Source organism: Bos grunniens, chromosome 23, assembly GCF_055505025.1.
Source record: "Bos grunniens cultivar Pamir isolate PY7600 chromosome 23, Bosgru_T2T1.0, whole genome shotgun sequence".
NCBI classification, from domain to species: domain Eukaryota; kingdom Metazoa; phylum Chordata; class Mammalia; order Artiodactyla; family Bovidae; genus Bos; species Bos grunniens.
The window spans coordinates 32,550,894-32,577,130 of NC_141187.1; the positions used below are offsets into that span (position 1 = coordinate 32,550,894).

At 42.9% G+C, this 26,237-nt stretch overlaps 7 protein-coding genes across 8 annotated transcripts; 4 read left to right on the forward strand and 3 right to left on the reverse strand.

The window, feature by feature from the left end:
* The first annotated feature begins 3,829 nt into the window (after positions 1 to 3,829).
* LOC147347385 (histone H4) lies at positions 3,830 to 8,410 on the forward strand. 2 transcript variants are annotated; one of them, XM_086369848.1, is made up of 2 exons: positions 3,830 to 4,323; positions 8,392 to 8,410. In XM_086369848.1, the coding sequence occupies exon 1, from the start codon at positions 3,996 to 3,998 to the stop codon at positions 4,305 to 4,307; it is 312 nt and encodes a 103-aa protein (XP_086225974.1). In that variant the 5' UTR covers positions 3,830 to 3,995; the 3' UTR covers positions 4,308 to 4,323; positions 8,392 to 8,410. The 2 variants fall into 2 exon arrangements, with proteins under 2 accessions (XP_086225974.1, XP_086225976.1); XM_086369850.1 differs by lacking the exon at positions 8,392 to 8,410 and adding an exon at positions 4,558 to 4,661.
* Positions 8,411 to 13,417: 5,007 nt separating this feature from the next.
* LOC147347386 (histone H4) lies at positions 13,418 to 15,499 on the reverse strand. Its single transcript, XM_086369852.1, has one exon. It carries the CDS (start codon positions 13,778 to 13,780, stop codon positions 13,469 to 13,471), a length of 312 nt encoding a protein of 103 aa, XP_086225978.1. The 5' UTR covers positions 13,781 to 15,499; the 3' UTR covers positions 13,418 to 13,468.
* A 1,149-nt stretch (positions 15,500 to 16,648) lies between these two features.
* LOC147347387 (histone H2B type 1-C/E/F/G/I) lies at positions 16,649 to 17,111 on the reverse strand. The gene has a single exon (XM_086369843.1). The coding sequence runs from the start codon at positions 17,109 to 17,111 to the stop codon at positions 16,731 to 16,733; it is 381 nt and encodes a 126-aa protein (XP_086225969.1). The 3' UTR covers positions 16,649 to 16,730.
* Positions 17,112 to 17,417: 306 nt separating this feature from the next.
* Positions 17,418 to 18,025, forward strand: LOC147347388 (histone H2A type 1). The gene has a single exon (XM_086369837.1). The coding sequence runs from the start codon at positions 17,418 to 17,420 to the stop codon at positions 17,808 to 17,810; it is 393 nt and encodes a 130-aa protein (XP_086225963.1). The 3' UTR covers positions 17,811 to 18,025.
* Positions 18,026 to 20,010: 1,985 nt separating this feature from the next.
* On the forward strand, positions 20,011 to 21,743 carry H3C10 (H3 clustered histone 10). Its single transcript, XM_086369836.1, has one exon. It carries the CDS (start codon positions 20,612 to 20,614, stop codon positions 21,020 to 21,022), a length of 411 nt encoding a protein of 136 aa, XP_086225962.1. The 5' UTR covers positions 20,011 to 20,611; the 3' UTR covers positions 21,023 to 21,743.
* Positions 21,744 to 23,183: 1,440 nt separating this feature from the next.
* On the reverse strand, positions 23,184 to 23,636 carry LOC147347390 (histone H2A type 1-J). The gene has a single exon (XM_086369840.1). It carries the CDS (start codon positions 23,634 to 23,636, stop codon positions 23,250 to 23,252), a length of 387 nt encoding a protein of 128 aa, XP_086225966.1. The 3' UTR covers positions 23,184 to 23,249.
* A 306-nt stretch (positions 23,637 to 23,942) lies between these two features.
* Positions 23,943 to 24,476, forward strand: LOC147347391 (histone H2B type 1-C/E/F/G/I). Its single transcript, XM_086369844.1, has one exon. It carries the CDS (start codon positions 23,943 to 23,945, stop codon positions 24,321 to 24,323), a length of 381 nt encoding a protein of 126 aa, XP_086225970.1. The 3' UTR covers positions 24,324 to 24,476.
* Positions 24,477 to 26,237: the final 1,761 nt, after the last annotated feature.

The following is a 26,237-nucleotide window of genomic DNA, read 5'->3' on the forward strand; positions in this document are numbered from 1 at the left end:
GAAGCACTTACTGTTCTTTACTATCTACACAATCAGAAAGAAAATAAAACGTATTTGAAAATGGAGATAACACAACTTTCCAAAAATCCTGCCAAAATAATTTAGATATTTCTTTCAATTAGATCCTGAAGAATTCCATAATTTATGCTGCAAAACCTTCATAAGAGGTACACTTCAGTTTGAGTGGCAGAAGATTTATGAAAGTATTAGTTAAACTTTGTTCTTGAAATTGGTCTCCACGTTAATTTCCCTCTCTGCAGACTGGACTACTATGCAAGCATTGGGCAGTATCTTCCCATATTAGATTTTTTTGTGTATTATTGGGGAGAAAGAATTTTCCTCTACCCTTCCGAGGTTCTTTTACAGGTCTAATAATCAAATTGACATGATGAGATAGATTAACAGAAGTAAGATCAAATTGAATTTCATACATATGGAAACCCCACACACGCGGGAAGTTCAAAAAAAGAATGTAAAATGAAGTTTATATGCCATTCTGAGCTAAGGAATTAGATAACAGCTTCCAAGTACAACAGGGTAATTCACAGAACAATAAGAGAAAAAGCAAATACTGGATAATTAGTTTGCCCTACCATGTAATTGAGGGACTCAAAATTTTTCTCTGGTAATAATTCTGGGAAAGTAAAAGTTTCAATTGCTCAGTCATGTCTGATTCTTTGTGACCCCATGGACTGCATCCCACAAGGTTCCTCTGTCTATGGGATTTTCCATCCCATAGAGTTCTTTGAGCAAGAATACTGGAATGGGTAGCCATCTCCTTTTCCAGGAGACATTTCTGACCCAGGGATGGAACCCAGGTCTCCTGCATTGAAGGCAGATTCTTTACCATCTGAACCACCAGGGAAGCCTAGAAAGACTCCCATTTTGAATTCTTCTAGATAGTTAAGAGAGGAGAAGAGTTTGTCTTGAGATTACAGGGTCTCAATTTACATTTAAAGTCGCTGAGTCGTGTCCAAATCTTTGCGACCCCATTGACTATACATGGACATGAAATTAAAAGACGCTTGCTCCTCGGAAGAAAAGCTATGGCCAGCCTAGACAGCATATTAAGAAGCAGCTATTACTTTGCCGACAAAGGTCCATCTAGTCACAGCTATGGTTTTACCAGTAGTCATGTATGGATATGAGAGTTGGACTATAAAGAAAGTTGAGTGCTGAAGAATTGATGCTTTTGAACTATAGTGTTGGAGAAGACTCTTGAGAGTCCCTTGAAATGCAAGGAGATCCAAACAGTCCATCCTAAACGAAATCAGTCCTGAATATTCATTGGAAGGACTGATGCTGAAGCTGAAACTCCAATACTTTGGCCACCTGATGTGAAGAACTGACTCATTGGAAAAGACCCTGATGCTGGGAAAGATTGAAGGTGGGAGGAGAAGGGGACAACAGAGGATGAGATGATTGTATGGCATCACTGACTCAATGGACATGAGGTTATGGGATCACAAAGAGCCCGACACAACTGAGTAACTGAACTGATTGACTTATTGAGTCCATGGCATTCGCCAGGCCTAATACTGGAGTGGGTAGCCTTTCCCTTCTCCAGGATCTTACAAACCCAGGTCTCCTGCATTGCGGGCAAATTCTTTATCAGCTGAGTCATAAGGGAAGCCCAAGAATACTGGGACAGGTAGCCTATCCCTTCTTTATGAGGTCTTCCTGACCCAGGAATCGAATCAGGGTCTCCGGCATTGCAAGGGGATTCTTCACAAACTGACCTATCAGGGAAACCAAAAATCTGACACTTGTAGTTTGTTTCCTCCTGTCTCTCAGTCAGTCATTTCAGTTGAAATGACTCCTCCCACCTTCAATCTTTCCCAGCATCAGAGTCTTTTTCAGTAAGTCACTTCTTCACATCATGTGGCCAAAGTGTTGGAGCTTCAACTTCAGCAGCACTCCTTCCAATGAATATTCAGGATTGATGAATATTAATTACATGGTGGAATAATAAAGAGATTGAGAGATTTGGGGGACCAGTAATTTGGTCTTCCCTGGTGGCTCAGTGTTAAAGAATCAGCTTGCCAATGTAGGAAACATAGGTTCGATCCCTGGGTCAGAAAGATCTCCTACAGAAGGAAATGGCAACGAACTCCAGTATTCTTGTCTGGGAAATCTCAGAGACAGAGAAGCCTGGCTGGCTATAGTCCATGGAGTCACAATAATGTTCGGCACAAATGAGTGACTAAATAGCAACAATTTGGAAGAAGGCAGGGACTCTGGACAGGGGCCAGCATTAAGGACAGAGAATTATGGAGCCCTCAATGATACAAATGGAGAAGGCAATGGCACCCCACTCCAGTACTCTTGCCTGGGAAATCCCATGGATGGAGGAGCCTGGTAGGCTATAGTCCATGGGGCCGCTAAGAGTCGGACACAACATGGCGACTTCACTTTCACTTTTCACTTTCATGCATTGGAGAAGGAAATGGCAACCCACTCCAGTATTCTTGCCTGGAGAATCCCAGGGACAGAGGAGCCTGGTGGGCTTCCATCTATGGGGCCGCACAGAGTCGGACACGACTGAAGCGACTTAGCAGCAACAGTAGCAATGATACAAATTTCTTAAGTTCTCAGAAAATGTCTTTCCCCAAAGTTGTTTTTGTGGTTTTTAAAAACTTCTCTACTCCCAGACCTTTATCTATGCTATTTCAATTGTTTATATGAATATATTAGTTTCACTCATTCTGTGACTGAGAGCTTCCTGTAATAAGAAACAGATTTACAAGAGAAAAACAAGTTTAATACCATGTATGTCTGATGTATACATAGAATACACAGAGGGGAACTGAGTAAAACTCCCAGAAGTGGCTTGAACCACTACTTTAAATATCATCTTCATCTAAATACAAAATATGTTGGAGATAGTGGCATTTATAGGGATTGAGCAGGAAACACAGAGTAAACCAGGTGCGGCAGATTTAAGTCCTGCACCTTCCTCAGGTAAATTTATTGTGAGTTATTAATATCTTTCTCTTCCTGGCTCAAAGAAGGAGATACTCTTACAAATGGAGATTTCTCATATAAATGTAAATTTCCCTTATGGTATGTGTTAGCTGCTCAGTTGTGTCCGACTCTTAGTGATCCCATGGACTGTAGCCTGCCAGGCTCCTCTATCCATGGAATTCTCTAGTCAAGAATACTGGAGTGGGTAGCCATTCCCTTTTTCAGGGGATCTTCTTGACCCATGGATCCAACCCAGGTCTCCTGTATTGCAGAAAGATTCTTTACCATCTGAGCGACCAGGGAAGGCCTCGGTATTAAATTCTGTTTTTATAGCTTCTCCTGTGTTTTCTTTTTCTCAAAACCATCAGCTCATTATAATTCTTATGCTTAAAAAGGATATTTAGGAGTGACATATTCTGGTACACTTTGTTAGAAATAGCAGTATAGTATACCCAAGTACAGTGAAGAAGTAAATTTTTACTAAATGGAAAAAAATATATTTTTCAAAAACACTGATTACTAGGGAGTTTGTTAAAACTATAAAAGAGAATTCATAAAGTTAACAAGCAGGCGTTAAAAATACATTTTCTCTTTAAATAAGGGAAATTGACGAAAATGTAAACCATGCAAGGAGGTTCCAAAATGCCATTTATGGCATTGCATACATTTTCTTTGAAAGAGTATGTGCTTTTATCTGTTCACCAAAATACCAAATAGCTACTAGCAGTGATCTGTGAATTATTATTTTATTACCTGCCTTTTCTGTATATTTTACACAACATTCGTGTTTTGTGCTCGCATTCAAAAGCAATTGCTAAAGTTTTAAAACAAGGTAACAAAAGAGTCACCACAGCACAAAGGAACAGAGAAGGCCTCTTTTTTTTTTTTTGGTCCAATTCCCCTCCCCCACTTAAGGCGTGATTTCCCGCCTCCTCCTTTCTTCAGGTTCTCAGTTCGGTCCGCCAACAGAGGTATAAAGGTGCATCGCGAGGCTGGCAAGTCGGGCTTTTTCGATTTTCTGGGTTTACGCCATGTCTGGTCGCGGCAAAGGCGGAAAGGGTCTGGGCAAAGGAGGCGCTAAGCGCCACCGCAAAGTCCTTCGTGATAACATCCAGGGCATTACCAAGCCTGCTATTCGGCGCCTGGCTCGTCGTGGTGGTGTGAAGCGCATCTCCGGGCTCATCTACGAGGAGACCCGCGGGGTGCTGAAAGTGTTCCTGGAGAACGTGATCCGCGACGCGGTCACCTACACCGAGCACGCCAAGCGCAAGACTGTCACCGCCATGGACGTGGTCTATGCGCTCAAGCGACAGGGCCGCACCCTCTACGGCTTCGGCGGCTGAGTGTCCACGTTCTCCGGTATTCAACAAAAGGTCCTTTTAAGGGCCCCCACTTTTTCACTTGAGGAGCCGTGATGCTTCTTTGCTTTTGGGTTTTCTTCCTCCTGTTCTGTACACTCCTTTAAACTGCTTAGGAGCACTGTTTCCACCCTTTGTGAGTGTTTGAGTTACATTTTACGCTTCCAGGCAATGTTTTGAACATAGTTTTGTATTTTACTTTGTAACCTACTCAGTGGAATGTTTGGTCTAATAGCCTGCTGCTAAGTCGCTTCAGTGGTGTCCGACTCTGCGACCCACAGACAGCAGCCCACCAGGCTCCGCGTCCCTGGGATTCTCCAGGCAAGAACACTAGAGTGGGTTGCCATTTCCTTCTCCAATGCATGAAAGTGAAAAGCGGAAGTGAAGTCGCTCAGTCATGTCCGACCCTCAGCGACCCCATGGACTGCAGCCCACCAGGCTTCTCCGTCCATGGGATTTTCCAGGCAAGAGTACTGGAATGGGGTGCCATTGCCTTCTCCAGGTCTAATAGCCTAGGCATAAATGAAAGCAAATATGTCACCCAAATACATGTGGCTTAAGATTTAACCAGAGTGGTATTTCTCTTCGAACACAAGCTAATATCTACCAAGGGAGAGAGAAAGGCACTTTCGTAGCGAGTTTAGACATGAAGTCTTACGGTTCTATCACAGTGATAGCTCCATGAGTCCTCATGAAGTAAACCTATGACTGTTCAATAGGCGTTAACACTAGTGTGGAAGGATGATAAAGTACAGGCTCACTGTAATATCCGGCAGAACAGTTGGTGAGGGTGGAATGCAATTAAAAAGGATTTCAACGAAAACAAAGTCATATTACAGAAATATTCTCTACAATGAAAAAATACATGGCAGCTTTATAAACCAGAACAATGAATTTAAAATTTAAAAGATCCTTGGTACAAAATTGGAAAGGAATAGGAATAAGATTGGGATTGGAATTGGAATAAATTGGAAAGGAATAAGATTAGGAAATCCAGACCTAAACTCTGAAGGAGGTCTTAGCATTTTCCTAGAATCTTAGAAGCTATAGAAAGAAACCCAAGGTCAAGGGGGAAACCTTGACTAATGTACACACACATTCCAAAGAGCGATTGCCACAGTTCAGTTCAGTCGCTTAGTTGTGTCTGACTACATGTGACCCTATTGACTGCAGTACACCAGGCCTCCCTGTCCATCACCAACTCCCAGAGCCTACTCAAACTCACGTCCATTGTTTGATGATGCCATCCAACCAGCTCATCCTCTGTCGTCCTCTTCTCCTGCCCTCAATCTTTCCCAGCATCAGGGTCTTTTCCAATGAGTCAGTTCTTTGCATCAGGTGGCCAAAGTTATTGGAGTTTCAGCTTCAGCATCAGTCCTTCCAGTGAATATTCAGGACTGATTTCCTTTAGGATGGACTGGTTGGATCTCCTTGCAGTCCAAGGGACTCTCAAGTCTTCTCCAACAACACAGTTCAAAAGCATCAATTCTTCGGTGCTCAGCTTTCTTTATAGTCCAACTCTTACATCCATACATGACTACTGGAAAAAGCATAGCCTTGACTAGATGGATCTTTGTTGGTAAAGTAATATCTCTGCATTTTAATATGCTGTGTAGGTTGGCCATAGCTTTTCTTCCAAGGAGTAAGCGTCTTTTAATTTCATGGCTGTAGTCATCAACAGCAGTGATTTTGGAGACCTCAGAAATAAAGTCTGTCAGTGTTTCCATTGTTTCCCCATCTATTTGCCATGAAGTGATGGGACCAGATGCCATGATCTTCGTTTTCTGAATGTTGAGTCTTAAGCCAACTTTTTCACTCTTCTCTTCCACTTTCATCAGGAGGCTCTTTAGTTCTTTGTGTTCTGCCATAGGGTGGTGTCATCTGCATATCTGAGGTTGTTGATATTTCTCCCGGCAGTCTTGATTCCAGCTTGTGCTTCATCCAGTCCAGCATTTCTCATGATGTACACTGCATATAAGTTAAATAAGCAGGGTGACCTTATACAGCATTGATGTACTTCTTTCCTGATTTGGAACCAGTCTGTTGTTATATATCCTGTTCTGACTATTGCTTCTTGTCCTGTATACAGATTTCTCAGAGGGCAGGTCAGGTAGTCTGGTATTCCCATCTCTTTAAGAATTTTCCACAGTTTGTTATGATCCACACAGTCAGAGGCTTTGGCATAGTCAATAAAGCAGAAGTAGATATTTTTCTGGAACTCTCGCTTTTTCAATGCTCCAGTGGATATTGGCAATTTGATCTCTGGTTCCTCTGCCTTTTCTAAACCAGCTTGAACATCTGGAAGTTCATTGTTCATATACTGTTGAAGCCTGGCTCAGAGAATTTTTAGCATTACATTGCTAGCCTGAGAGATGAGTGCATTGTGCAGTAGTTTGAGCATTCTTTGGCATTGACTTTCTTTGGGATTGGAATGAAAACTGACCTTTTCCAGTCCTGTGACCACTGATGAGTTTTCCACATTTGCTGACATATTGAGTGCAGCACTTTCTTAGCATCCTCTTTTAGGATTTGAAATAGCTCAACTGGAATTCCATCACCTCCACTAATGTTGTTCATAGTGATGCTTCCTCAGGCTCACTTGACTTTGCATTCCAAGATATCTGGCTCTAGGTGAGTGATCACACCATCGTGTTTATCTGGGTCGTGAAGATCTTTTTTGTATAGTTCTTTGTATTCTTGCCATCTCTTCTTAATATCTTCTGCTTCTGTTAGGCCCATACCATTTCTGTCCTTTATTGTGCTCATCTTTGCATGAAATGTTTTCTTGGTATCCCTAATTTTATTGACGAGATCTCTAGTCTTTCCATTCTATTGTTTTCCTCTATTTCTTTGCATTGATCACTAAGGAAGGGTAGCAATTGCCTACATGTAAAAAAAAAAAAATGACAAAATGACTAGGTTTACGTATTTTTATATCTGAAGCTAAAAATTCCCTTGTCTTATCAATATTAATTTTTGTAAAATCAAATGCTAAATATTCATCAAGCCAGTCTCCCAACTCAGGAATATTTTTTCAACAACCCTAGCCCCATCTCTGAAACACTATCAAAGACTTTAACAGGATCTCTGTTTCCCAGAAAGAGAGGGGCCTAACTTCCATTATTACAAGATTACAAATTGCCATGTCTACTAATTTTTGAGCGAATTGTATCCATCTAGCTGTATAAAAGAGAGCGATTTCTCTCCTTGCTTTGCAATCCCTTTAGCAAAAGTGCCTGTGATGTGCTTCACATTCTGGTTTAATGCTTATCCAGTAATAAAGCTTTTCTGTATTTACTCCCTTTGTGCAGAGGTTTTTCTGAATTGGGAGGTATTACTTTTAGCTATATTCCCACATTTTCTGAGGATCTATTAGTATTCTGTGGCTTTCCATTGACGTCTTGAATAATTCCTATAGAAGTCTCTCGGTTCTTAAAAACAAACAAAAAAACCCACAGGAAAAAAAATCCTTAAATATTCAGTACATAATTTAATGCTATCTTATATGTAGTGTTTGAGTATTTGTCTTTAGAAATCTATTGTTATATTTATAGCCTGATTTCTTTTTGATATTACCTTCTCTAAACCTAGACCACCAAATTTTGAATAATGAAGCCATTAAGGTATTATCTATTTAACACTTAAGGTTTGTTCTCTCGTTTACATTTGTAATTAGGCTTATATAATTGTGACAATTGTTCTGTTGTATATATTGTGCAATATTTGAAAAAAGAGGACAAATCAAAAACAGAAACTATACATCCCTAAATTAACCAGGTAAAAGGTTATCGATGTAAATGTTTAACAGTTATACTTTTTAAGTTGGGTGGACCATACTTGCATGCATATAAAGGACATATTGCCAACAGATTTTGTTCCTAAGTATAAATACCTTCTCACTGGGAGGCAACAGTAGCAAATACTTACAGTATATATCAAAGGGGAAATGTCAATATCCTCACTATTTATAATACCATAACTATATTGGGGATTCTATCCCACTCCATACTGATAATATTAATTACTATTATACATTGACCTGACTGATGATTGCTGTTTTTCTTTACAGTTGTCTCTAAGGCCCCTGCTACAAAATATTGGGCTTCCCTTGTGACTCAGCAGGGAAAGAATCTGCCTGCAATGTGGGAGACCTGGGTTCAATCACTGGGTTGGGAAGATACCCTGGGGAAGGGAAAAGCTACCCACTTCAGTATCCTGGCCTGGAGAATTCCATGGACTATAGTCTGTGGAGTCGCAAAGAGTCGGACACAACCGAGTGACTTTCACAAAATATAGATCTGAAATTGAGGTTTTCAGAAGAAGCATCAAAAGAACTTTAACAAATAAATAACTGTACCTGATACTGTCAAGCTCTACTACAGGATTTCTTTAAGATTTTCCAAGCCATATCAGAAGCAGGGGGCTTAATCCAAAATCAACAAAGCAAGAATTAATCACACTGGACTGAATGAACTGATTTGATTATGGCTGAAAGTCCTTTACTAAAACCTTCTTAAAAAAAAAAAAAAAAAAACACCAAACATTTTTATACTTTTGCTACCTTTTTCTAACTGATTCCTCAAGTTTTAGAAAAATATTTAAGTAACTGAACTTTTGATAAACTGTCAGGAATACTAACAATGCTTTTGAAAATATAAAATACACATTGCTAGGCCGTGTTTACAAAACAATACAGAAGAGTGATTGGATTTTGTTAAAACTCCTTTTTCATAGGAATGTGATTATTAACACAGGCTTAAAACTAAGCGTGAAAGTGTTAATCGCTCAGTCTGTCTGACTCTTTGTGACCCCATAGACAGTACCCTGCCAGGCTCCTTGGTCCATGGGATTTTCCAGGCAAGAATACTGGAGTGAGTAGCCATTCCCTTCTCCAGGGGATCTTCCTGACCCAGGAATTCAACCCGAATCTCTGCGTCTCCTCCGTAAACAAGAAGGCCTTCATCCCTTTTCACAAACTGTGTCATATGAACAGACCAACTTGTTGGTTCAGTGGTTAAGAATCCACCTGTGCTCTAGAAATCCAAGAGCAACAACTACTGAGCCCATGTGCAGCAACTACTGAAGACCACGAGCCCTAGAACCTGTGCTCCACAAGAGTAGGCCCAGCTCTCTACAAGTGGAGAAAGTAGCCTGCATGCAATAACAAAGACTCAGCACAGCCAGTAATAAATAAAAATAAATATTTTTTTAAAAAGCAGACCAAGTTGAACAAAAGATACAAATTTAAATGTTCTATTATATACTTATCTAAGAGTCTGGTCATGTTTGATCAAATTCTTGATCTTGGCTTCCCAAACATTTTGAAATATGTACTTCTTATACTATTTGCAGAGTTGTAATTCTGCTGCAGAGAAGCAAGTGAAACTCAAAAGATGCATTAAGTATTTTACATGATTCAGCTGTCGTACATCTCCTTGAACCCTTATTTTAAGCCTTAACTTACCCCATGTCTTTCTCCTTGTCTCAAACTGTATGTTTAAATTTATTTGTAAAAAATCAGGCATCTCTAGCATTTTAATTTGATTTGAGTCTTTTTATGCCCTGGGAGAACTTGCCTCACAGTTTTGTTGGAGGCTCCCAGGGCATCAAGTTAATTTCCCATAGGTTGGTGGGGGATCAAATATGGAAACAGGGAAAACACTAAGGATATTAAAACAAGTAACCTAGGAGAGAGAAGATAGTCCTCCCACCAAGGTGGGAGCATGGTGGTACTGAGAACTGATGTTTCCATATGTATTTTGAAGGCAAAACCAGGAAGATTTCTAGAAGAATTGAATGGGGAAGAATGAAGTCATTATCAATTAAATTAGGGAGTGATTTAATTAAAGATTAGGAGGAGGGAATACCAAAGATTCTAGTTTGGGCATGTTAATTTTAGGATGTCAAACATCCATGTGAAGAAAGCAATTAGGGGATAGGGGGAATTTCCTGGCAGTCCGGTAGTTACAATTCAGCACTTTCACTGCTGAGGCCCTGGTCAGGGAACAAAGATAGCACAAGTCACTTGGCCAAAACAAAAAAAAGAGAGAGAGAGAAAAGAAAGAAAGTAATTGAGGTTACGTCTGTCTGGAGTTTAGGAGAGAAGCCTGAGTTGGCAATATAAAGTTGGGAGTCATTGATATACAGATGGTATTTAAAGTCTGAGCTTGGTCAGATCTTCAAGGGGGTCAGTATAGAGCAAGAAGCAGTACAAACTTAGGCCTGTATCCCTCAACATTAAGGGTCTGTGGAGAAGAGATGAACTAACAAAAGATACAGAGCCTCTGATAAAATAGAACCAAATGAAAAAAGCATATCAAAGAGAAATTATAGGATCAATTATGTCAGTGTTTCCAATAGATTAAGTAAAATGAAGACTATTGGCCATTGGATGTATCAATAGGAAAATGATTTTGATGATTTTATACTAGTTTACTTTCTGTCTTTTCCCTAGTAGAAAAAAAGTGGGGACTTTTCCCCCTGGTGATATCACCAGTGCCAAGTACAATGTCTGAAATCTAGCAGTTATTCAATAATTAATAAATAAATGAATTAGTTAACTAACATTCCTGCTGCTATCGACGGAGAGCTCTTCTTACTGACTGCCCTACAGTGTACTCACTAGGGTAGAGTCCTGAGCAAGCAATGGAACTGTGTTAAGCAATACATGCTAATTCTCAAAGCATTTAGTCACAATATATTTTTCCTATTTAAAGTTTTAAAGACTATGGTTTCTTTTTAAGGGTAGTTTTCCTAGTATAGCTAAGAAAGGAAAGCCAGGCTGTTTACCTAGGTTTCTGATGCCTCGATTCTATAACCACTGAACCTAGCAGATGTTTATAGCAAGATCTTTCTATGCAACAAACTTTAATTCATTGACCACAAATAAAATAAACCCTTGCATTTGAACTCAATCCTCTCTTGGGAGAAAGGTAAGAACTTGAATTCCTGGACAAGACCTCTCATTGCAACAAAGAAAGTTTGATGCTTTGTCTCTTAATTTGGGTCTGAACCTTGGGGCTGAGAATTCCACAGCCTTTGATTGTATTCTCTTAAAGTTGAAATTGATGAAAAAATGATATTAAAAACCAAAATTTGCTCTTAGATTTGAAAAGGCCTGTGGAACCAGGAGAAATGAGAGGTGATAATGAGTTGTATTTGAGAAGACACAATCCCACAGATTCTGATAACTGGTCTAGGGAAACATCAGTTATTAATATTTAAACAAACAACTTTCTCATAGTAATTCTTATGTGCCTCCACATAAGAGAGAGATCTCATGCCCACATGATGCCTGGGTTCCTTTTTGGCAGTTAAATTCTATGCCATTCAAAAAAATGAAATGAGGTTGATAGAAAGGGAGAACATGGAGTAAGAGAAAGACAAAAATTACAGCAAACCTATCAGTTATGCTGTGATCATCCTCAGAAAGCTCAGGAAGGCTCCTCCTCCTCCCCTTTATTTACCACCCAGATTGTGAATACAAATGAACAGAATGATATTGGAGAAATAAAGTGATCCTTATCACTCAATTGTATAAATGGAGAAGCCAAAGCCCAGAAAAATATATAACTTAACTCATTATCACAAGGGAATGGTGGTATAGGTTTAATCCCAAGTCATCTGCTCCTAATGATTATGCTTACTTTTCACCATCTTGCACCCCTTTAGTTGGTATCAATAGTAAAATCACAGTAAGTCGGAAAGAGAAAAACAAATATCGAGTATTAACTAGAAAGATGGTACTGATGGACCTATTTGCAGGACAGCAAAACAGACGCAGACCTAGAGAACAGATTTGTGGACACAGTGAGGGAAGGAGAGGGTGGGATGAATTGATTAGCGTTGAAACATATACATTACCATATATAAAATAGAAAACCAGTGGGAATTTGCTGTATGATGCAGGGAGCTCAACTGTGACAACCTAGAAAGGGGTGGGGCGGGGGTGGGGGGTGGTGGTGGTGGTGGGCTGAGTTCAAGAGAGAGGGCAACATATGTATACCTATGGCTGATTCATGTTGATGTATGGCAGAAACCAATGCCATATTGTAAAGCAATTATTCTCCAATTAAAACCAAATAAAAAAGAGTAAAGTCATAAAAGAAGACATTTGCATCTCTCAAAATATCTATCTTTTACATCCTGAATAGATTGTTTTTTATATCCAAAATATATGTGGGTCTGCTTAGTGATGCCAAATCAGACTTTTCACAAGATGAAAATAAGTACATTTTTCATGAACATGTTTACATTAGTGACCCCAAAAATTAAGAAAAAACGTCTAAATAAAACATTTGCACTGCATGTGGGCCAGAAATTTTATGCTTTTGCTTTATCTGCATCCATTACTGTAACTGTCCCTTCTCAATTCTTACCACCAGTGGTATTCATTTCACCAAATACAGAACACCTAATGAGGACCAATTATGAACCTCGCCTTTAAAAAACCACCAAAGTAATTTAAAAATATTCTTTTTAAACTCTTAACTCACTTGATTTTATGAGTATACTAATTTTAAGCCTTCTCCCAGACTTCCCTTGTAGTCCAGTGGTTAAGAATCCGCCTGTCAATGCAGGGAGCATAGGTTTGATCCCTGGTCCTTAAAGATTTCGCATGGCACGGGGCAACCAAGCCCATGTGCCACAACTGCTAAGCCTGTGCTCTAGAGCCCGCGAGCCACAACTATTGAGCCAAGACGCTGCAACTACGTACAAGAGCCGGTGCCAGACTCGACTGTACCTTACTTACTAGTGTACGTTATATTAATCGAAATCTTCAAAGTACCCTACTCTTAATAGGACGGCTTAACTACAAGAATTTCGTTTTTTTAAAAAAGTTACTTGCCATCAAAAACTTTTATCTTGACTAGCTACATCCGTTAACTAGTCATGCAACTTTAGGCCCTAACCAACCTAGCACAAATATATGCTAATATAAAAGCTTGACGGGGCACAGGACCCCGCTGTACAAGTGTGGGACTAGGCGCGCACGCGCCTTGGAGCAGAAACAAGACGGCCTTTTAGACCAAAGTATTAAGTGTATCTTTGGCACTTAATGAAACGAGAATTACAGCTCCTTACAAGGAAAATTGGGAAGCCCTGAAAAGGGCCTTTTGTTAGGTGAATGGAAGCGAAATGAACACTCAGCCGCCGAAGCCGTAGAGGGTGCGGCCCTGTCGCTTGAGCGCGTAGACCACGTCCATGGCGGTGACAGTCTTGCGCTTGGCGTGCTCGGTGTAGGTGACCGCGTCGCGGATCACGTTCTCCAGGAACACTTTCAGCACCCCGCGGGTCTCCTCGTAGATGAGCCCGGAGATGCGCTTCACACCACCACGACGAGCCAGGCGCCGAATAGCAGGCTTGGTAATGCCCTGGATGTTATCACGAAGGACTTTGCGGTGGCGCTTAGCGCCTCCTTTGCCCAGACCCTTTCCGCCTTTGCCGCGACCAGACATGACGAAGACCTGAAGACCCGATAAAGCATAACTTCCAAGCCTCGCGATGCACCTTTATACATCTGTTAGCGGACCGAACTGAGAACCTGAAGAAAGGAGGAGGCGGGAAATCACGCCGTTAGTGGGGGAGGGGAATTGGGCCAAAAGGGAAAAAAAAAAGAGGCCTTCTCTGTTCCTTTGGACTGTGGTAACTCTTTTGTTACCTTAAGATTTAGAATTGCTTTTGAATGCTAGGGAAAACACGAATGTTGTGGAAAATACAGAAAAGGGGAAGTAACAACTTGTTATCGCACCACACATAGATCTCCCCTAGTAGCCAATTTGGTATTTTGGTGAACAGATAAAAGCGCAGACTCCAGGAAAATGTATGCTATTCTGTATAGGGCCTTCTAAAACCTCTTTATACTGGTATATTTAAATCAACTCCCCTTGAGTTTTTAATAACAAGTTATTAATGTCTGCTTATTACTGCTTATGAATTTTCCATAGCACAGTTTAAAACAGTTCTCTACCAATTCCTTAATCAGCAATATTTTTTAATTAATTTTTTTGCTGCTCTTGAAATACCACCTTTAACATACTTAGAACTATTACTAAAATTCTGTTCTATGTATTACAGTTCCCAAATAATCTATTTGTTACATTCAGAATTAATTTGGGGATAGATTATATTTTGTCTTTGATTAACTGTCCACCTAGCAAGATTTATGGATTTATTTCCCACTAAGAGTATCATCTTTAATGTAATTTCTGTAATATACTGAGAAAATTTGTCCTTCCTAGTGTGTTTCCATTAGAATGTTTTCAACATTGCAAAATGTTACAAGAAAAAAGAAAAGAAAACGCCTTTGGGCTTTTCAGAGGCACCAGGCTTTCCTGCCAACAGAGAGAAGGTGCATTGTTTCAAAGAGAACTGAAGAGGTGAAGGAAATATAAAGTTTTCCAATTCTGCACTCTTAAACTGGCACAAGAGAAAGGACTCAGGATTATTTTTCAAACTGCTCTTTAGCCATCTACTACCTTTAACAATGCTTATCATTTTACAGTATTTTTATGGAAGGTGGTGGAGCAGAGTGGGGTAAATTGCAAAGAGAGGGATCTAGAAGAGAACCTAGAAAACTGTTAAAAACTATGCTGTCGCATGACAAGTCAAGTCCTGTTAATACTCTATCTTAAAATTACTGTACATCCCAACTATAAAAGGTTGAGATTTTAATAACGCATGAGGTTCTGGGCCAGCTGCAGCTTGGAGAACAAGCACTCAGACACACTGGTGGTGAAGTAGGCCTCCTTGTCATCTAATATCTAAAACTACTAGATCCACCTCTTCAATTTCAAACGCAGTAAGTAGCTAAGTAGTGAAAAGTTGCAACCAAGAGAGCCGTGAGCTACACCGGGATTCATGACCTCCAGAGGAGAGGATTTCGATCAGGGGTCAGAGACGAGGCTTGATCACTTGAAGCTTACGTGAAATAAAACTTTATTAACGTATACAGGGACAAAAGAAGCTTCTGACATCAGAAGGGGGCATTAGAAAGGGACAGAATGACCCCCTTGCTAGCTCTTAGCAAGCAGTTATATATCTATTAAAGAATCATCTCAAAACAGAGTTGCATCAGGCCCCTCTTCCAATAGGCATTTTGAGATAGCACTGACATAAAGTGAATCATCCCCTGCCATAAAACAATTGACATGAAATTTAAAGAAAGGCAGCTTTCCAGCAAATACATTGTTTCAATACCATAGCTTAAGAGAAAATTTCCTTGAGTAAGACAATGGTTTGTTGAGCAATGGTCTATTCAAGGTTTGAGTCTTAGGCTGAACCGACTTGAAGACAGGCAGATTCCAAGGCAAATACATCTTTCATTAACACAGCTTAAGAAAAAGATTTCCATTAAAAAAAAACCCATTGGTTAGCTCAAGGTTTGAGAAAAGTTTAAGTTCAGGTAGAACCAGGTGTCATCATGACAACACAAAATTTACAAGAAACCTTTTAATTTTGTATAGCGGGGGGACAAAAAAAAGTCTGCCACTTGGCGTCTATTTCCTCTGCTTAGGGACCCCTAGCCTTGTTACCCTCTGTGTAGCTTATTGGTTATACTGCAAGGAACCAATTCTATGTTAGAACTGTCTCTTTGATTTGCTTCTCCTTTTTATAATCGTATAATGAGCTTCGTCAGAGGATCCTGGCCCTCAGCCTGTTAAATTGCCTTTGTTCACGTCACAGAGAGATAATTTAAACCGCCCAACTGTGAATGGCTACAAGAAATACATGCCTGCCCTGAAGCTGACCATTCCCGGAGTTCGCCCTTTTTACTTCCTTATTGCCTCTCCCTCTTCTGCTTTTTGACTTTAGTTCTAAAGAACTTGAAGTCCAGATACCGACAAGATGGTCATTAAGACATCAGTCTGCCACCATGTCGGTTTGGCGGCTTTCTGTATAGTATCCCTTAACCTAAATATTTTTCGAGACTCATTAGCCTAGAGTACGACGAGCAGGGAGTTTGGAGCCAGCAATGAACAAGACAGATGCCAGATAGCTTAATTGGAAGACCTTAACTCTAAGATCACAGAAAAGCCCAGAAATGATTGTAATGCCATGGCTACTTACACTGCAACAAGTTATCTTCAAATACTTCTGCGAACAAAATTAGAAAGCGAAACTTAAGCCTTTTATTAAGAAAAAAACCACTGTACTGCAAAAAACAAAATAACCTCTCAAACAGAAAACTCTCTAACATCACAAACTAAACACTTCAAAACAGTTATCAGTAGACAGGCTCTTTTATAGAAAAGGTAGGTGGCTCTGAAAAGAGCCTTTGGGTTCCAAACAGAAAACTCTCTAACATCACAAACTAAACACTACAGTTATCAGTAGACAGGCTCTTTTATAGAAAAGGTAGGTGGCTCTGAAAAGAGCCTTTGGGTTCCACGAGGCCTGTAAAGACGTTTACTTGGAGCTGGTGTATTTGGTGACGGCCTTGGTGCCCTCGGACACGGCGTGCTTGGCCAGCTCCCCGGGCAGCAGCAGGCGCACGGCCGTCTGGATCTCCCTGGATGTGATGGTCGAACGCTTGTTGTAATGCGCCAGGCGCGACGCCTCGCCAGCGATGCGCTCGAAGATATCGTTGACGAAGGAGTTCATGATTCCCATGGCCTTGGACGAGATGCCGGTGTCCGGGTGGACCTGCTTCAGCACCTTGTACACGTACACGGAGTAGCTCTCCTTGCGGCTGCGCTTGCGCTTCTTGCCGTCCTTCTTCTGCGCCTTGGTCACCGCCTTCTTAGAACCTTTCTTCGGGGCAGGAGCGGACTTCGCTGGCTCAGGCATGCTGAAGTACTGCGGTCACAGAACCACTGAAGAAGAGGAAGCCGAAAGGCACCTTTTTAAGGACAAGGGTTTATGCAAATGAAGTGCAGTAGAGATTTCTGGTGATTGGTGCGTCTTCTGTGTGACATCACAGCTCAGCTTCGCCCAATCAAGGTAGGCATCCTGCATAGTCGTATTTCCATTGGTCTAAACAAAAGTAAAACGGTAGCCAATCGTACCGCTTTCTTTTCGCGCCCAGCGAGGGTTATAAACTTTCCGTTTCTGGGTTCGCCTCTCATTCTCCACGGTGACCGTTGATCTTGAATCATGTCTGGACGTGGCAAGCAAGGCGGCAAGGCTCGCGCCAAGGCCAAGACTCGCTCTTCGCGGGCAGGACTCCAGTTCCCCGTGGGTCGAGTGCACCGCCTTCTCCGCAAGGGTAACTACGCGGAGCGGGTCGGGGCCGGGGCCCCGGTGTACCTGGCGGCGGTGCTGGAGTACCTGACGGCCGAGATCCTGGAGCTGGCGGGCAACGCGGCCCGGGACAACAAGAAGACGCGCATCATCCCGCGTCACCTGCAGCTGGCCATCCGCAACGACGAGGAGCTCAACAAGCTGCTGGGCAAAGTCACCATCGCCCAGGGTGGTGTCCTGCCCAACATCCAGGCGGTGCTGCTGCCCAAGAAGACTGAAAGCCACCATAAGGCGAAAGGCAAATAGAAGTCTGGATTACTTCGCACCAGTTTAGGTCTCAATCAAACCAAAGGCTCTTTTCAGAGCCACTTAAAAGCCCTTGGAAGAACTGAGCACTAAGTACTAAAGCTTACATACTAGATGATAGTTTAAAGTAAGCATGTATTATGCTAACCTTGAAGCTTAGAAGACAGTCCCTTTTAAAGTGTGTCATGTAGTCTATAAACTTACCCATGAACAGATACGAGGATTTATTTACTCACTAAATATTGCCATCCTGTGCCAATTATGAGTTGGGAAGCACAAACGTTATGAAAGGTCTATTCCTTTCTGTGGCAGTTTTAAGGCCCTTTGGTTTTCCGGGTTTTAGTAATTAAAGATTACGTGTGTCCAGGGATCAAATCAAACCTGTGCCTTAGGACGAAGGCAATTATTGGAGGCGTTAGTTTTCTGAAAAAGACCTACTGAAACAGTGGGGCCTTGTGGGACTCCCAAACATGGGGGCCCTTTCTCCCCGTTTCTTGTAGGCAAGACTAGCCTTGACCTTCCCTGAGTTCCAAATAGCAGATTTGAACAGTTGCTACTCTCAGGAGCAGACTAGAAACCACATGAGGCAAGATTGAAGAGATCAGAGAAACTCATCAAGATTAGGAGACCTGACCAACTGATAATCCTGCATACACCCTAACCTTGTCAGCAACCACGCCCTTGAGAAGTATAAAACTCTTTTTCAAATCTTCCCAGGTTGGGACGGTTTTTTGAGACAAGTTTACCTGGTGGCTCAGACGGTAAAGCGTCTGCCTACAATGCGGGAGACCCAGGTTCAACCCCTGGATCCGGAAGATCTGGAGAAGGAAATGGCAACCCATTCCAGTATTCTTGCCTGGAAAATCCCATGGATGGAGGAGCCTCGTAGGCTACAGTCCATGGGGTCGCAAAGAGTCGGACACGATCGAGAGACTTCACTTCACTTTGAGACAAGAGGCCGTTTTGTCTCCTTTTGCCTGGCAAAGGAACAAAACTTTTCTACTTCACCCAAAACTGTCTCCGAGATTCAGTTCTAAACTGATGTACAGAGAAGCTGAGCTTTCGGCATCGCTAATTTCACGTCAGTGTACGTTGTTTTACATCGTTGAATACGGACATTTTAAATCTTCAGGTCTTTTATCGGAAAAATTAGCTGAGGTACCTGTTAATTATAACCATTTGTTTATTATTGTGTTCTCAAGTATTTTCCTAGCTCCCTTGGACCCATCCACACAAATTGAGGTGTCGATATGAGGTAATGGCCATACGTTTCAGGATGAAAATGCTAAATTCTACTGTTAAAATACCACCTTCTTGGTCTTTCAATTGTGTTAAAGATCTTGATGTACTAATGGAATTAGATAATTTTCCACTTACTTTCAAGAAGAAAAAAATCTTGGCAGGTAACTTCTAGGCTCTGAGGGGAGGGAGATGATCAGAAAAATTCAGATGTCAGGCAAGGAGCTTATCCCAAGTTTCTGCCAGTGGCTTCCCAGGTGGCTCAGTGAGGAAGAATCCGCCTGCTAATGCAGGAGACGGAGGGTTCGATCCCCGGCTGGGGAAGATCCCCTGGAGAAGGAAATGGAAATCTGCTCCAGCATGCGTGGAGAATTCCATGGACAGAGGTGCTGAGCAGACTACAGTGCCTGGGGTCGCAAAGAGTCAGGCACAACTTAGTGACTGAGTATCGCACATGCATGCAAGGAACTATTATAGATGCAAACTCATGGGATGTGTGGTAAATATACATTATTGGAGGGGATTTAGATTCTTTAAAAACAAAGGAATTACATTCCTAAAACAGAAAAATCAATTATGTTGCAAGGGAATTGTTCGAAAAGAAGTTCATGCAAGGATGCGTTTCTTTATGAAGTAATAACTTGAATTCCTCACATGCAAATCAAATTGTTTTTCCTGAAAAAAATTTTTACAGTTCTTAAAATTTGTGTTTAGAGGAAAGATGAGGGGTGATGGTATAGAGCTGCATTCATTGTCAATATGGTAAAAACCAGTGGCCCTGGGCAATAGACATGTGGCTAACCTGAAAAAGGAAGTGGTGGACATGTTATATGTGTACACTGTATTTTGAATGGTTAGTGCAAAATTTAAAAAGAATGTGAAATATCTAACAATTGATTACATGTTGAAATGAAAATTTTAGATATACTGGGTTGAAATACTATCTAAAAGAATGTCTCCTGTTTTTTATTTTATTCTAATATAGTTGCTGCAGCTGCTCCTGCTAAGTCACATCAGTTGTGTCCGACTCTGTGTGACCCCATAGACGGCCGCCCACCAGGCTCCCGTTCCTGGGATTCTCCAGGCAAGAATACTGGAGTGGGTTGCCATTTCCTTTTCCAATGCATGAAAGTGAAAAGTGAAAGTGAAGTCGCTCAGTCGTGTCTGACTCTTTGCGACCCCATGGATTGTAGTCTATGTTTCTCATGTAGTGTGTATTTATTTCTTCTGAAAAATGCTATTATATAGCAAACAATTGTACGGGAAAAATTGAGAAAAAAATTGAGGTCAGGGGCTTTGGGCAACAATCGAAAAGTTCGCGTCGGCATCACCAACTCGATGGACATAAGTTTGAGCAAGTTCCGGGAGTTGGTGCTGGATAGGGAAGCCTGGCGTTCTGCAGTCCATGGGGTCGCAGAGTCGGACACGACTGTGTAGGAGCTGAACTGACTTGAGTCAGTCCGATTACCGATTGGACAGTCCTGGTCGCCTTTTGTCCAATCAGCTTCTGACTCGCTCTATAAATATGTGTCTAGGCGGAGTTCTTTAAACCTGCTGACACTATGGCTCGTACCAAGCAGACTGCTCGGAAGTCCACCGGTGGCAAGGCGCCGCGCAAGCAGCTCGCCACCAAGGCGGCTCGGAAGAGCGCGCCGGCCACCGGCGGCGTGAAGAAGCCGCATCGCTATCGGCCCGGCACGGTAGCTCTGCGCGAGATCCGCCGTTACCAGAAGTCCACTGAGCTACTGATTCGCAAGCTGCCGTTCCAGCGGCTGGTGCGCGAGATCGCTCAGGACTTCAAGACCGACCTGCGCTTTCAGAGCTCGGCGGTGATGGCGCTGCAGGAGGCGTGCGAGGCCTACCTGGTGGGCCTCTTCGAGGACACCAATCTCTGCGCCATCCACGCCAAGCGCGTCACCATCATGCCCAAGGACATCCAGCTTGCTCGCCGCATCCGCGGGGAGAGGGCGTGAGCCTGGCCGTTTTTCCTCAACACCAAAGGCTCTTTTCAGAGCCGCCCACATAGACAATGAAAAAGGACTGTTACCTTGCTGTTTACTCCTGGTATCCCTTGTGGCAGAAAGTGTTACACTAGTGTTTCTGAGTGGCGTTGTGAAACGTAGGACCTATGATTACCACGTGGAATTTGGGGTGATGCCAACATTATGCACCTTAAGAGGGAAGTATTGAAAGTCTCCCTTTCCCGGAATCAGCCTTTATATGGAAAGGGAGATGTTTGATCCAAAGTATTAATGCTCCCTCCTTCCCCCAGTCCCGGGCACGTGTAAGGCCAGCTTTTAATCTGTAAATTTTTGAGTGTGTAAGCCAAGCCTTCTGGGTTCGGGAACAGATACCAAGTCAAGAGGGGCCCAGGACAGATGGCCTTTCTGCTGGCTGGGTAGGGCACCCTCGCTTCAATATACGCAGTTATTATTCTTAATTTATCAGTTTTCATTTGAAGATTCCTTTCAGGGGAAGTTAGTAGCCCTAGTTATGTGGATATTTCTAGTTACGTGTGGACACAAATATTCCAGGTCTCGAAACTCCATTTGTTTTCCTTCCACCTAAACTTTTCCGGAATTTAAAGTTCAATCATCCCATAGTGTGTGCGTACGTGTGTATTCAGTCGTTGCCGACTTTGCGACCCCATGGACTCTAGCCCGTAATGGCTGATAAAAATACTCAGACACCAGACTATTTTCGTTCATGTTAATGGGTAAATGGTGATGCCTGTAAGAATCACTGGGGGAGTAAGGATGATGATAAGTCTGGGATATACATTTTTAATTTCCCAGAGATCTATGAGTATGCTGCTGCTAAGTCGCTCCAGTGGTGTCCGAGTCTGTGCGACCCACAGACGGCAGCCCACCAGGCTCCCCCGTCCCTGGGATTCTCCAGGCAAGAACACTGGAGTGGGTTGCCATTTCCTTCTCCAATACATGAAAGTGAAAGTGAAGTCGCTCAGTCGTGTCCGACTCTTAGCGACCCCATGGACTGCAGCCTACCAGGCTCCTCCATCCATGGGATTTTCCAGGCAAGAGTACTGGAGTGGGGTGCCATTGCCTTCTTCACTATAAGTGTATAAGAAAGTTAAAAAAAAAAAAAGGAATATCATAAAGTAGATGAATATGTATGTCTGAACTTGAATTAAGTCTGGGATGGACATAAAGATTTGGAAGTCGGCCTACAGTTCATAGGGTGGCAGAGTCGGACACGACTGACATACAAGATATATGGAGGATTTAGAACCAAAGGAATGTCCTAGAGATCCATCCCTCTGACTCCTCTCTTGTGGCCCCTCTGCTTTATTTTCCAATAGCGAACTTTTGGTCATTTGCCTGCACATACAAGCCACGAGTCTGGTGACTAATTTTCTGCTGAAATCCCTATGCTTTCCTCTATTTCCCAATTTGCTTTAATCCTCAGACCAAGTGTTACTTCTCAGTCTCCTCTATGCTCCTTTTGCATTCTGTGCGTACTCCTCTTGCTACGTTGTACTTTATTTCGTTTCTCATCAGATTTCCTTTAGAACAGGCAGTGTCTCATTAATGTATCAACGTATGGTACCTAGGTGTGTGGCATTTGTTGAAAACAAGTGCTTTAACATTTAATAATAGGAAGTCTTTGTGTCTGCAATCCTTGAAAAGGCCAAAATGCTAAACGGCATACATATTCCAAACATGTCTCATTCTGGAATTAGAGGACCTTGCCAGGCCTGACTACCAAAATCTTGTACTTTTGTTACAACCCAGTTTGTATTGTCCGGTTTGTTCTTAATTTTTCCAGTCCGGGTAACGATATGAATACTTTTGCAAGTCTATCTTCCTACAGTCACCCCAATGGCTTCTGCGTATCTTTCACAGAAAACCATTGATGGGCTTTCTCCAACATGCGACTTAGGAAATGAAAATTCACACCACATGCTTAATTTCCTCATGGGGACCTCTGGTTATAGGTAACCAAAACTTATCAATAAGTTTGAAACTTAGTCTAACACAAATGTTCTCTTGTTCACAACTGCCCCTAAATACTAACTCTGAAATATAGACTAGACACAACCAGAGCATTAAGTTTCAAGTCTCAGTACTGTAACAAAGAGTATTTAAGTTTCAGGTACCATAAATTGTGCTACTCTTTTCCCTGATCACGGAAGTGGCTCTGAAAAGAGCCGTTTATTTGGTTGTTTCCAATCTTGGTTCTTTACTTAGTCTTGTGGTGGCTCTCAGTCTTCTTGGGCAGCAGCACCGCCTGGATGTTGGGCAGGACACCACCCTGGGCGATGGTGACTTTGCCCAGCAGCTTGTTGAGCTCCTCGTCGTTGCGGATGGCCAGCTGCAGGTGACGCGGGATGATGCGCGTCTTCTTGTTGTCCCGGGCCGCGTTGCCCGCCAGCTCCAGGATCTCGGCCGTCAGGTACTCCAGCACCGCCGCCAGGTACACCGGGGCCCCGGCCCCGACCCGCTCCGCGTAGTTACCCTTGCGGAGAAGGCGGTGCACTCGACCCACGGGGAACTGGAGTCCTGCCCGCGAAGAGCGAGTCTTGGCCTTGGCGCGAGCCTTGCCGCCTTGCTTGCCACGTCCAGACATGATTCAAGATCAACGGTCACCGTGGAGAATGAGAGGCGAACCCAGAAACGGAAAGTTTATAACCCTCGCTGGGCGCGAAAAGAAAGCGGTACGATTGGCTACCGTTTTACTTTTGTTTAGACCAATGGAAATACGACTATGCAGGATGCCTACCTTGATTGGGCGAAGCTGAGCTGTGATGTCACACAGAAGACGCACCAATCACCAGAAATCTCTACTGCACTTCATTTGCATAAACCCTTGTCCTTAAAAAGGTGCCTTTCGGCTTCCTCTTCTTCAGTGGTTCTGTGACCGCAGTACTTCAGCATGCCTGAGCCAGCGAAGTCCGCTCCTGCCCCGAAGAAAGGTTCTAAGAAGGCGGTGACCAAGGCGCAGAAGAAGGACGGCAAGAAGCGCAAGCGCAGCCGCAAGGAGAGCTACTCCGTGTACGTGTACAAGGTGCTGAAGCAGGTCCACCCGGACACCGGCATCTCGTCCAAGGCCATGGGAATCATGAACTCCTTCGTCAACGATATCTTCGAGCGCATCGCTGGCGAGGCGTCGCGCCTGGCGCATTACAACAAGCGTTCGACCATCACATCCAGGGAGATCCAGACGGCCGTGCGCCTGCTGCTGCCCGGGGAGCTGGCCAAGCACGCCGTGTCCGAGGGCACCAAGGCCGTCACCAAATACACCAGCTCCAAGTAAACGTCTTTACAGGCCTCGTGGAACCCAAAGGCTCTTTTCAGAGCCACTCAACATTTTCTAGAAAAGAGCCGGTGCGCCTTTCTCGTCAGTTCAGTGGGAGTGGGGTACTATCCCTTGAGTGGCGTTTTTAAAAGCGTAGTTCTGTTATGAAAACCAGGTTCATCTGATGCCTCTCCTTATGTTTATACTGGATAGCCACAACACCTAAAAATCTCGAGGGCAACAGTTCAGACGCTGGAGAACTCCAGGAAACCACGAAACATTTACTGATTTCCTAACACATTTTTTAATAGTAGCTTCTCAGGAAGCCCCAGATTCAAATACTTGCAGTTTCTTATGTTCTATTAATGTTTCTGGGAGCTTGGGAGCACTGAATGGGGGCCATTTTTGCATACACGGGAACTCCAGATCTGTCATACTGCAGGTCAGAATGCAGGATCTAAGGAACATATCTTACAGCTACACAACGTGATCTGAATTGCTTTCTAACTCCTTAAAATGTACATACCCCTGGAGACGAACTTTTACAAGTGAGAATGGAAATACAAGTTGGAATCAGCCACTGAAGCCAGAGGGTGCTAGAGAGTAACGTCCACAGCGGTGACCCTCTTGCCCTTAGCATGTTGGGTATAGGTTTTGGGGTCATGTTCACTTTTTTTAATAAGATTTCAGCACCCCGCGGGTCTCTCTGTAGCCGAGATCAAAGATGCCTTGACCACCCCTGCGGGCCAGGCGCCGGGTGGCGGGCATGGTGATGCCCTGAATGTTGGCACACAGGAACTTACTGTGGCTTACCGTAATTTATAGTCCCTCCCCGCCTTGCCACTGTCTTAACATGTTGAGAGTACAGATAAATCGAAGTTCTAAAGACAAAAGTGGGGTGGGGGTGGCGGAGATGTACTTTCAAAGGGAGGGGGGAAGCCAGGTGTTTAGCTGAATTTTTCGGACCAAATTGAAAACAGAGAAATTCGGCTGGACAGATTAGCAGTTCTCGTTTCTCCCGCTCCTTGTTTCAAACAAAGGCGGAGGAGGAGATACCAGCCGAGGCTGCTCCCGAAGTAGCAGAGTTCTCTTGGATAAGGTGAGGCTGACGGTATGGTACCCGTGGAAGGAAGAAAGGATCCTGTGGATTGAGATGTATTGGGCACGAAAAGGAGATTGACCAGTGAACGTGGATCTCCAGTTGCTACTTGCCTAACTGCAGATGTAGACACAAGATGTAGTGAAGCTCTCAGCCTGAATTGGATTAGGAACGGAAGGACTAACTTCTGGCCCCAGCTCCACCACTTGCTCTGTGGCCATGGAGAAATTTAACCACTCTGAGTATTCCACTCTGTGGAAGGCACTGTTCGCAAACACACCATGTGCAATGTGGCATATTACAGTGTGCTAACAATGTATGCTAGATTGTGAGGACAGTTCTACGGAGTAGGTAGTGTCATCATCTCCATCATCTCAAGGCAAAACACAAGTAATTTACCAAAGGTCCCCACAAAATTTTAGGTGAATGGGATTTAGGCAGCCAAGTTTAAAGTCCATGCTCTTAGCAGTAGGATCCACTGCCTGTCTTAGGTCATAATCGCCACGTCTGAAAGCAAAGTGACAGTAAAGCTCTGAAACAGGACTTTGTTTTTATCAGTCACTCCTACAGCATGACTTCATGTATTCAAAGTTATTGGGCATTAGCCATGTTTTGAGTACTGTGCTATATTCTTAGACCAACTAGGCCACTTCTTGACTGTGTCTTGCCATAGGCTATGTAAGGTATGGATCACCAGACCTTTCCTCTGTAAATGGAAATAACTCAAAAATTGCGATGATAAATTTAGAGGGAGTTTAGTAGCTCTTGGTCACTCAATGTTCTTTTGTCCTTTTCTCTCCGGTATTTTTGCATATGTATCAGAATGACATGAG